The sequence below is a fragment of the Uloborus diversus genome, chromosome 1, assembly GCF_026930045.1.
Source record: "Uloborus diversus isolate 005 chromosome 1, Udiv.v.3.1, whole genome shotgun sequence".
Taxonomy (NCBI): domain Eukaryota; kingdom Metazoa; phylum Arthropoda; class Arachnida; order Araneae; family Uloboridae; genus Uloborus; species Uloborus diversus.
The window spans coordinates 27,705,145-27,717,799 of NC_072731.1; the positions used below are offsets into that span (position 1 = coordinate 27,705,145).

Here is a 12,655-nt window from a genome sequence, read left to right on the forward strand (position 1 = left end):
ATATAGCATGTCAAGTAAAAATGGCTATCACTATTGAATTTAATGCCTTCAATTTAGTCAGACAAAAACTTTTCATGGATTTTTGGTTTGTCCTTGAAAGCAGTATTTGACTAATAGTGACCTTCACTGATCACCTCAGATTTCCATGATTTGCAATGTTTTAACAAATTTAACTTTTTTTTTCATTTACAAAGTAAACTGTAACTGCTGGTAGTTTGTTTGTATTACATTTTTCATTCAACTGTTTGTATGGCTAATTCCCAGTTATAAGCTTCTTTTACCAAATTTCTTTCTACTTTGACATTAGTCAGTAATAGAGCACTATTGGTCAAACACTGTATTCCACCTACACTCCAAATGGCATCACCACTGAATTCAGCTCCTTTAACTTAATACAGAAAATTTTCAGCAACTTTGCCTGTTCTACTTCCGAAAGTCCTTCATTATTCATTTCCATTCAGATTGACTCTGGGGACAATAAATTTGATGAAGATTTGAATATAAAATTAAGCAATCTTCCAATTCTATAATGGCACTGAGTCACATATAACATGGTCTGAGACTTAAAAATTTAAATTTTAGTTAATAGCCAAGTTATAAGTCAATAGAATCTTTTATTTCAGTAGCCATTTCTTTATTATTGGTGGCATAGCAGCTTTATCAAGAACTTTACAAAAACAGTAAAGCAATCAATTAATCTTAACCCTTTCTGAAACTGTGATACCAATTTGGAACAACTGAATGTAATACCAAGTGTGCACCTTTGAGCATAACACAACATTCTACTAATGCCAAATTAATAACAAAGATTCTTACTCAAGGAGCAAAAAGTGTTATCAAGAATCTTTACCTTTTTTTACACTGTCATAAACTTTCGCTTTTTGTTTCCATCTTCAAACTTTAGATGAAACAGCATGCCTAGGAGCTACAATATTTCATCACCTTTCATATTTAGAATAAATAGATAAAAAATGAGAAGTGGTGATTACACACACTAATAAAGCTATGTGTATAGTGCGGTGTGTGGGAACTTGCACAGTCAGTGATGCTGAAAGGATGGAAGTACATTCATGAAGTTAATGTTTAGTAGTGAATAACAAAGCCAAAACTTGGCATCAGGATTCCTTTCCAAATATTTACGTGTTGAGAGTGAGAAATTCGCTTTAGCCCTAAAATTTGTTGCTGCTGAAAAACTCGCGTTATAGTCATTTCGCGTAAGTTGGATCACGTTGTAGTGGGAGTCCACTGTATTAGAATTTCCCTATTTCTGTATTCAATCGCCTGACTTAACATCTTTATTTTATAAAACCTTCAATAAATTGAGATAAACTCCGATAAATTGAATAATAAAGTTTTTACAAGTGATGAAAACAAACTCCGATTTAATTGAATTGTGTTTTTTGAGTGGATGTGGCGAAATTAAGAAGGTGCAAGTTTGTTATTACCGAATATAAAATATAAGAAATGTTGAAAATAATGGTAATTCAAAATAAGTGATGTCTAGCAGTAAAATCATATTTCAAAAAAAAAAAAAAAGACAAGTGGCAACAGAAGTGAATGCAATGAGATTTCAAAATTCAGATTTTTTTTTTGGGGGGGGGGGATTGTTCAATTTTCCAGTTTTAATAGTTTTTATGTGCAATACTGTTAAATCACTCAAGATTTCTAAAGCTCCTTTGGCTTCTGTTACTTTCTCTTTGCCCAGGACATTTTTCCATGACTTTAAATAAATTTCCATGACTTTGAAAGAAAATTTAATTTTCCATGACTTTAAATACATTTCCATGACTTGGAACTAAAATTTTAATTTTCTATGACTTTTCCAGGTATGAAAATTGCATATTTTTTCCCTCTGACTTTCCGGGATTTCCATGACCCGTATGAACCCTGTATACATTAATTCAGTTCTACTGATACATCATACATTTGATGAATCTGCATGCACAATCATTAGTTGGGTTTTTTGACCTAGTATTGGTATGCATATCTGCAGTGGAATCTTCCTGCCAACACTTGCCATATGTTACATTTTTGTCTACCCAATCATTGTAAAGCAAATATTGTTGCTCTTCTTTGAAATATTTCTAAAATATTTATGCATGTAAAATCTCTTTCACTCTTTGAATATAAAATTTTAATCAAGGACTCTTTTTCCATTAAAAATCAATTTTCCCTAGTAGTATTCTCTTTTAAGTTCAAGTCCATAGCTGCTTGTCTTATCTCACACTTGTTCAAGTCATCAATAGTGTCATTTTGAGATGTAAACTCCCTCTTTTTTCTTACTCCCCATGAAGGAGTCCACATGTCAAACATTTTGCTACAGCAATTACTTCACGAGATTGGCTTATGGGAAAATGAAAAACAAGGACTTTGAGGAGTTTTCTCAATTTTGCAAAACTTTCAAGGCTTTGAAAAAAAAAAAGAGAGAAGGCTTTCTAGGTTTTACAAGTCACATAAGCACCCTATAACTATATCACTTGAAACATCCGGTCATTCACCATAAATTTTGTTTTCAAATTCATGAAATTTATTCGTAATTTTGAGAAACAAGACACCAAAAATACTCCCATGCTGACCACTGCTATGTACAGTCTGGATTTGATAAGATAATTTCTGATGATTGAAAGAATACATGGCTTTATTTGTTAAAATGGGGCAGAGGATAGACAGTTTGCATCAACACATTATGCGATAATTACTATCCTTGTACCAATTGAAGCATTCCTTAACCTCCTCAGGTAGACTTTTCCAAGAAAATAAGATTTTTCAAGGCCAATCGTCAGTTGCCACCATCAGTTTATGGAAGAGAGTAGGACTTTTACACAAATCTGTTGAAGTTGTGACTTTTTTTTTTAAAAAACATTTTTAGTAAATTTTGTAAAAACAAGAAAATTTTATTTTTGCCTAGTATAAAATAATTATACAGTTTGTTACATGCATCTTTTGATGCTTGGTGTGTTAAAATTATCTACTTATTGCTTTAGAAGTCTCAAATTTCTAATGTGCTTTAAAAAACTTGGTGCAGCACGCTATTTGCTTTGTGATCAAAACCAAGGGGAACAACCCAAAACTCATAATCACTGCAGGATCTTTTAGAATAAGAACAAAGTTACTGTTTCTTGACTACTAAGAGTCAAGTGAAACTGCTCTCCAGCAAGAAGAGGAAGAAAAACGCATCACTTCTGGTGTTTGAAAAATAAAGAAAGAGCTGCAACATTTAGTTGAGCATTTTTCATGCCAACAAGCTCCTAATCTAAAACCTGATAAATAAAAAAAGCTATTGGACCTAAGGACTTACTGGCCCAATCGAATCCAAGTTGATGGGATGCGAAAACCTACCAATGCTACCATGCTAGGCTTCTCGTTATGTTACATAGGCAAAAGAAAAAATACTGAAAAATTGAGCATAGATCGAAAATATGTACTTGATAGTTGTGCAACTGTTTCAAGAGGACAGTGCTTTCCAGAGTTTGACGACAGCAAAACAGGATCTTTACATAGTTTCGATGACTCACAGTTGTCTACAGAACTTTTTGCTTGCACTCAAGAGTTTTGAAACCTAAAGAAGCTGTAAGATATCTTGCATGGTTTGTACTATGAGTTGATTTGCCCGTGTCAGTAAGCCCAAAGAAATGACCAGGGCAGGCAAAGGGATGTAGACAAACAAATAATATGATTATCCTAAAAATTTCCAACAATGCAGCCACAGCAGTGGCAACTGATGAAGACCAACTTCTCAAAGCATTGTTAATGAAAGTTAATGGAAAAAATGTGCCACAATTCAAAGAAGAAATAAGTATCAACAAATTTGATAGTTTAAGGTTCCAAAATTAAAATTTAATGTTATAAATACTAGGATCTATTCCCAAGTGGATTTTCAACCAATATCAGCAAACGCCTGATTACGACATGTCTTTTGTTACAAGAAACTGAAATGAACATAGTATACAAAATAGTTTTAGAATGTTGTCTGCTTTACAAGTCCTATGCCAGTTGAAAATAGAAATACAGTCGTCTCTCCCTACTTCGCGCTTCAACTTTCACGGCTTCACTACATCGCGGTTTTTTCGATTTTTTTTTTTCAAATATAGTAATTAGCCTTTTTTATGCACCCGTATAACTTTTTCCTACAAAAGATTAACAAAGTATGTCTTTCAAGCAAGATAAGCTCTTCTGAGGAGCTGTAGTTGTACTAGTTGAGGGAGTGGAGGTATAAAATCACCGAAGAAAGTGTAGCGAATCACTATTTCATTTTAACCGTTAACCACTATAACTAGAAAGTATAAATCACTAGAGGATAAATAAATCTGTAAATGGTGTTCAACAGTGTACTAGCTTTTTAAGTTGTATGCGCAATACCTTTAATGAGGATAAATGTAGGAGAACGGGGGCACATACGGTCACTAACTGGCAATTCTTCATCGAACAAGTTAAGCTATATTCATAGATTAATAGTAATGTGTAAGAAATGAATGTGTGTATGTAGTTTTATTTCCCAATAATATAACTATGTGATATCTATTACGTCTAATATATCTCATTTTCTCATATTTTGTGTAATATATAAAGTAATGTAAATGTAATGGTGGCTAAGGGTGCTGTTTCATGTCTAGAGGGCTCAAACTATGTTAAAAACCTATTTAAATTGTCCTAAGTAAGTTTATGCGTTCTAGTTAGGAAAGTATTCGGTTTATAAATACAGAATCCTACTTCACGGAAATTCAGTTATGGCGGTAAACCCTGGAACAAATTAACCGCGATAAACGAGGGTTGACTGTACTATTAAAACAGTAACGGAAGCTACAAATGGCCATAAAAGAAGAGATGCTTCTGTTAATAGCAAAGCTGTAATAGAAGTAAAAGCTCTGAAATGCCAGAATTTAACTCAAAAAAAGTTTTTATTGAAGAAAAGTGTAGATAAAACACTCCGCAGGGAGGGTAGGCAGAAATTTTCTGTACATCCACCCTTCGTTGGCAAGTTCTGGGCTGTTTTACTTTGGTTTGAAAAGCAAAGCAAATTGATCTGCACTAAGTTTTCTAATAGCATGTTTGAAACGTTAAAATTAATAAGCAATAAGTTATAAATTTATAACACACATATCATCTAAAAACGCATCATATGTGAAAAACTATATAATTACTTCGGATAAGCACAACAAAAAAGGTATTTCAACTTTCGGACAAAATTTATTAAAAATGTAATTTTAAAAAAATGTTCACAATATTTAAATGACCTGTAAGCTACGACAATCGAGAACACACACACAACAACTTCACAAGATAAATATAGAAGCATGGAGTTGGTTAGGCAATAACTTACATACAACAACAAATATTCATCCAAATAAAAGTACTTACCAGGACCCCCCTCTTTATTAATATTCTGAAAGGCAAATTGAAAAACATTTTAATCAATAATATTTTCAAACAAATTTATAAAAAAAAGCATTAAAAAAAAAAAAAAAACAAACAAACAAGCATTGATGAAACAAGTAATGTGTCCCCATTCAACCTGCAAGATTGGGGAGGGGGACATTGCAGCTAACAAGGAATTAATATAAAATGTGCATAGAGCAGCGGTGTCCAACCTTTTTGGCCCATTTGTGAAGGTTGACCGATGCAAATTTGATTTGGGCTACCGAATTTGATGTAGAGTTATTACATATTGCTGGGTATAATTTGTTCAGACAGGATAGAGTAGGTAAAAGAGGTGGTGGGGTTTTATTTTATGTTAGAAACAATTTTATTTGCAATGAATTGGTCATAAATGATAAGCCTACTGATACTGATATGGTTTGGCTGGAGTTGATGAGCAGTAAGAGCGAAAAGCTACGCTTTGGAAACATTTATAGGCCACCTAATTCAAACCAGGGACAAGATGAACAGATGTACCATATTATTAGTGACATGTCCAGTAAGGGATCCGTTATCATAATGGGGGATTTCAATTTTCCGAGTATTGATTGGAATACTTTTTATCCTGGTAATGGCAAAGAAGAGGAATTTTTAAAAGTAATTGGTGACTGTTTCTTAGATCAAGTAGTAACTCAGGGAACTCGAGAGGAGACGATTTGGATCTAGTTTTTTGTGACATAGGAAGTTTTGTTCAGGGGTTGTGTGTAGGGGTATCATAACAGCATTAGGTTCGGATTAAATTTGAAATGTACAAAGATGATAATTTTAGGTTTGTGCCCAATTTCAGAAACACTGATTTTGTTGCACTTAGGCAGAGCTTGAAAGAGGTTTTTTTTTGTCAAGATTGGAAAACAGTGAAATAGATCAGCAGTGGATGGAATTTAAGAAAAAACTTGCTAAAACAGTTGGGGATTATGTTCCATTTAGGAGAAAAGGTGTTAGTACCAAAATTTGGCCCATGCAGTTCTCCAGGGAGACTAAAGAAGCTCTTAATTATAAGCAAGCCACTTTTCATCAGTTTAAAGAAATTGGTCAGAGTGCGGAGTACGGTAAGGCAAGGCGAAATTTTAAGTATTTGGTATGGATTCAGAAAAGGGAATTGGAGCAAAGGCTAGCAGATGACATTGATGGGAACCCTAAAAATTTTTTTGCTTACGCTAATTCTGGGAAAGCTCAAAACAGTCAAATAGGGCCATTAATTGATAAGTATGGAAATTTAATCCAAAATGATAGGGATATTGCAAATGTTCTAAATAACTTCTTTACCAGTGTGTTTAACGATAATTGTATCTCAACAGTTGACACTAACAAGACACAAGCTATTATACAGCTTGAGGATTTTGTATTTTCCAGGGAGGAAGTTCTATTTCATTTGAAAAAGATTAAAGCAACTAAAGCTCCGGGACCAGACAATATTTATCCAAATATTTAAGTTGAATGTGCAGAGGAATTAGTTGATGTTATTTTGAATATATTCAATGCTTCTTATAACTCGGAGATTGTGCCAGAGGACTGGAAGCTGGCTAACATAATGCCACTCTTCAAGAAGGGGTCTGAAGGTAATGCTGGGAATTATAGACCTGTAATTTTGACTTCAGTGATTTGTAAGATTTTCGAAACTTTGATCAAAATTAAGGTCATGAAGTTCTTAGAGACTAATAGTCTGTTGACTAGTTTGCAGTATGGTTTCAGGAAAGGTAAATCCGGGGTGACTAATTTATTGCATTTCTACTACCAAGTTACCTCAGCTTCAGATGACAAAAAATGTGTGGATGTTGTTTATATTGATTTTCAAAAAGCTTTTGACAAGGTACCGCATGTTGCTCTTCTCAGCAAATTAGCTGACATAGTAATAGGAGGAAAAACTTTACTTTAGGTTAGAAATTGGCTTACAGCAAAGAGTATTTGTGAGAGGAAATCATTCTAAATGGAGTGATGTTTTAAGTGAGGTTCCTCAGGGATAAGTTTTAGGGCCTCTTTTGTTTATTATCTTTATGAATGACATCAATGAAAATATTTCTGGAAGCATGAATTGTTTTGCTGATGTTGTAAAAGTTATGGGGATTGTAGAAAATAAGGAACAGTTTAAACAGCTTCAAAAAGATTAAGATTATATTACTAAGTGGGCGGATAGTTGGGGTATGGCAGTTAATGAAGGGAAATGTCAAGTGCTACACTTAGGTCATGGAAATAAGCATACAAGATATTGTTTACAGGGTTCAATCATTAATCAAGCAGAAAATGTTATGGATCTGGGTATCTTGATAAATCAGGACTTCAAGTTTAGTCAACAGTGCAACATTGCTAATAACAAAGCCAACAATTTGCTTGGGTTTATCAATAGATCTATTTCAAACAAATCTAAGAAAGTTCTTCTGCCTTTATATAGGAGTTTAGTAAGACCTCCTTTGGAGTACGGTGTTCAGTTTTGGTCGCCTTATCTGAAGACAGATAGTTGTGTATTGGAAAGGGTTTAAAGAAGGGTAACTAGATTACTAAGGAAACTTTCAGATTTAGATTATGATACTTGACTTAATAGGCTTAACATGTATAGCCTGGAGCAAAGGATTTTCAGAGGGGACATGATTCAGTTATTTAAATTTATCAAAATGAAAGATGTGAATGGATTAAATTTTTGCCGGGAAAGCAGGATGAGGGGTCATTGTTTTAAGCTATTTAAATCTCAGGCTAACTTGAAAATTCGGAAAAACTACTACTTTAGTAGGTTCCTGGGCACTTGGAATAGCTTACCAGAAGGGGCGGTAATGAGCAAGGGGGTGGATAGCTTTAAGAGGGCCATTGATCTTCATTGAGGACTAATTGACTAGGACCAGCCTAGTTGGGCCCAGAGTCTGTTGCTGGTCATCACATTTGTATTTGAATTTCCCTCCCTTTCTTCATTGAAGGAAAAACCTTAAGTTAGAGATTGTGAACATCAATATTGCTCAAATAATGAATGCTGAATTTTAATTCAAAGTAAAAAGTAAATAATAGAGAAATTTTAGCCAATCATTCCTAACTTAAAGTGAAAAAAAAATGTATCTTTTTCGGCCTTCCTCCCCCCCCCCAAAAAAAATAGATTGACAAATACTTAATTAAGATCATTCACATACTTTTAAAATAAACATTTTTAATTTAGTTTATCTTCTTTGATGAATTAAAATCTGGAAAAAATGAAAAAGTTGACACAAATTTTGAAATTAGAAAGAAAAATTGAAACCTCATTGCATTATTTTTACCATTTCAATGAATGCCTCATGTTTGGTGGAATTCAGCGAAAGCTTGAATGGCATTCTTCATTTAGCAGTAAGTTACCGCCCCTAAGCCAGGTCTTTATGTTCGTCAGCATACACCACTATTGAAGCAAATGTCTTTTGTTGGCTGAAATATTTAATTATTTTCCTCATTTGTGGATGAGGCTGCATAAGCTTCACTCAGTCTGACTCATAGCCATACTTTAAAATTATTTTTAAACTCAATTTTCAAAGAGTCATCGAGCTTACTTATCCACAGCTTCAAAAGAAAATGAATCTAAACTCTCTGAATTTCTGATTTGTTCAAATCTTGATTCAAGTCATCTTAATTCCATGTCCATTTTCAACTGGTTAAGTTGATTGGTAAAAATTAGGATTTATTGTCTGTAGAAAGTTTGTGAATCTCATTACCTGCCATTGAACACTCCCTAGGGTTTGCAACTGAATCAGCTTTTAATATTTGCCTTGAGAATATCAAACTTGAAAGGAATTATAAAATAATTCTTTTTACCTTGATAAGGTTCACTGAGGGTAAGTTTCAAAGGAGGAGAAAGCTCGTGGACATAAAATTTGTTTCTTTTTTTAACTTATCATTCTTGATAAACGATTTTTTTTTGTTTTAAGTTTTTAATAAAAATAACGTTTTATTATTACTTTTTGTCTTTTAAATAGCACTCCTTGCCCCAGATTGGGAACCAATGGCACATAATGTTTTCTGAAATTGTAACAGCTATTGTAGTGTGTTTTTCTGTACCATAGCAGAACATTTACATTTATTTTTCAATAGCAATGAAAAAATATATTTTAATTAAAAATGACGTGTCATTTTTCTGAAAGGGCGATATGTTCCGATGATGTCATCTTCTGTTTGGTCCTTACTATTTTAGAACTCCAATGTCTCATTGAATTTTGGTTGCAAATATTTCAAATTCCTTGTGTTTGTACTATCTTTCAATAGAGATAATTTCCCTAAATGCAATATAGGGGACTTGTGGACCACAAAAATTTATATTTTGTACTTTTTCACTTTTTTTTGTTACAATCATTGCACATCATAACTCTGCATCTTTTTGCTCCATTTTTGCAAATGGAAGTACGTAAATAGGACTAATAGTTGTGAAAACAGAGGGCTCGCAGGTTAAACGGGGACATGCTGTATGCATACATATTAAAAATAATGTAGATTATCCACCACTTTACGATTCAGAGATCCTTGTACTTACCACTAAAATGACCAGCTGAGAACAAACAATTACAATGCTTTTAACGCAAAATTTGTGAAAATATATTTAGCATGCAGTACTCAGATCAAAGGCAAATCCTGCTCACAACATTCTGAAAAGGATTTCCTTCTCGAAAATGACTAACTCTATTCCTGATAAGTTTTAATTCATCAGATGAGTCAACAACTATTCCGTAATAAGGCTTATTCTGAAATGTACATTTCCCTTTTCAGTACATTCTGCTTTGAAATTTTTTAACATTTATCTAAAAAACATAAATAAGTTCGTGAAAAGTGGTTAGTTACATGAAAAGGGTGTAAGTCATTGACTCTTAGGGTTATAAATAAATTTTTACGATGAAAAGAGGTGCTCTAGTACCCTGAAAGAAGGGTGGTCGCTAGTTCAATTGGTTTGGGCGAGTACAGGAACTGATTTTATCAACCAACTTTTAATAAAAAAATATCATATAAGCTATGTGCTAAAATATGATTAAAGTAAAAAACCAACCTAAATAAAGCACAAATTTTGAAGAAAATATAGCATATAGCTATTTCAAGGCTACAATGGAACCTCTTCATCAGAGCAAAAAGCTGACCAACACAACTGAAAGTTGCGAGAGAGTCGACAACAACCACGTGGAGACTGGTAATTATACCAAAGACGGCCAACCAATAGGAATTCAGGACACAAGGCAACAAACCAATCAGCAAACGACACGTCAACCCCAGGCTCAGATCAAGGGGACAACCAATCAAAAGCCAGGAGACAAAAAGAGTGAGAGACAACAAAGAAACCTAAAAAAGCAATTATAGAAATTGCTTCCAAATATCATGAAAAAATGAAATGCTTGAAAAATCAGTGACAAGAGAATGATAATTTTTTCAAATATAGTAAGCTTCCCAGAAATCGAGGTCATAAACCGAAGAACATTTACAAAAATCTTTGCAGATGAAAAATCAAAACAGTGACCAGAAGTCTAACAATGCTGAGTGATGGAAGAATGAGCAAGTTCCTTATGTTTAACATAATTTTTGTGCACAAAAATTATATTTGGGATAAACATATAATATATTTGGGATAAACATTACAAATTAATTTCATAAGCAATGGAAAGAAGTAGTATTAACTTCAAATATTTACTTTCAAAAATAATTGATGAATGATTGATTCACATTTTATTCACACAGTGTTTGAACACAATGTGAAAAAAACTATTGTCGACAGTTTGGAGGAGGTGGGGGGGGGGGGGGGGGTCACAACCCCTGTGACTCTCCCCTTGTATCCACTCCTGTGAGCGACTACCTACTTACTAATGCTATTTCTACAAGTTTAATACAAGTAGTACAGTCTCGCTTAGTATGATTAGTCAGATCCAGACTCTACCACAATGAGTGAACTCCTGTGAAGTAAGATATTTTACTTATAAATTGAATATTTTCATAGTAAGAGCATAGAGAAACTGCTGAAGACCTTTGAAATACGTTCTTTTAACATTATTAGAGTCTTCCAGACATAAAATAACACCTTTAAGCCATCATTACTCTTGCACTATTCAATACATTTCACAAAATAAAAGATAATATTAGACAGGACAAATACCATATTATTGAAGTTTGCTACTCAAGATAAATTTTACTTCTTAAAAAGTAAGTCGTTTTATACTGCTTACAAATACATTTATCCACTTGCAATGATACAGTGGTTGACGCCCCTCATTATGTATTTAATGGTTTAAAGCAAATAGTGATTCAAGATTCCCACTGCAGCGTGTCTCAATCGGTCTACCTATTAGCCACTCAGAAGATCTTGCCTTCCTTCTTTAACAGGAGCACATTAGAAATGGTTAATGATCATATTTGAAAAAATCACAATGAGTGAAGCTGTGAAAGTCGAAGCACGAAATGGTGAGAGACGATTATGCAATAAAAGACTCTGGTTCCAAAAAATGTACCCAATCATTAATTGAATTTCAAATCAACACTACTCTAAAAGAGCAGAAATAACAATAATAACGGTAACTAAAAAATCTACAATTTTTAAGAAGTAGCAAAATTTTTTATGCAAACACAAAAATAAAAAGCTTTGAAATAAAAAATGGTACAGCACTTACTTACTCATTAGAAGATTTCTTCAGTTTTTAAAACACAGGACTTTCTACACATGCGTAGTTACATATTCAGCTTACCATTTGCAAAATACTTGAAAAGACTTTTTGCTTTTAATAATAAAAATTGTTAAAAGCAAAGATTAGTCTTAGAGCTGTAAGCTTTTCGTAACTTTTAGGTTGAGTTAGGAGTTGAAAATGTTACAATCAAATTGCTAAGTGGTAACACAGCAAGTTGATTTCAACAGTTTTTTTATTATTATTATTTTTTATTTTTACTAATAATATACTTAAGACACTCCATGTACACTTAAAATCTTTGTAAGGAAGAATAAACTGATCAAAAATTTCTAATTTAAATGGAACAAACTTTCATACTTAAGTTTGACATTAACAAGATAAATTCAAATGTAAAACTTTAAAACAAAGTTTAAAGAAGCCTAGTGACCTATTGCCTCTAAGTAATAGTACTATATAGGGGGGAGCAAGCCAAGAACTTTGCCTTAAGCGAAAATTTTCCCTTACTTCTGTGTGTAATAAATGATAGTGTGTATCAGAAAAAAAAAACGTTAAGACGTTCAAAATGTCCAGTTGATTTTTTTTTAAAAAAAAGTGCTCCTACAGACCCACATCTGCCACAAAAACTTTTATTCTAATCA

General features: G+C 33.1%; 1 protein-coding gene across 3 annotated transcripts in view; it reads right to left on the reverse strand.

Moving 5' to 3' along the window:
• The window catches only part of LOC129228536 (uncharacterized), a 133,726-nt gene that overhangs the window by 72,260 nt on the left and 48,811 nt on the right, over positions 1 to 12,655 (reverse strand). For all 3 annotated transcript variants that reach the window (XM_054863233.1, XM_054863227.1, XM_054863220.1), the window contains one exon: positions 5,359 to 5,383. In XM_054863233.1, the coding sequence (XP_054719208.1) occupies positions 5,359 to 5,383 (25 nt within the window). The remainder of the gene's footprint in view (positions 1 to 5,358; positions 5,384 to 12,655) is intronic.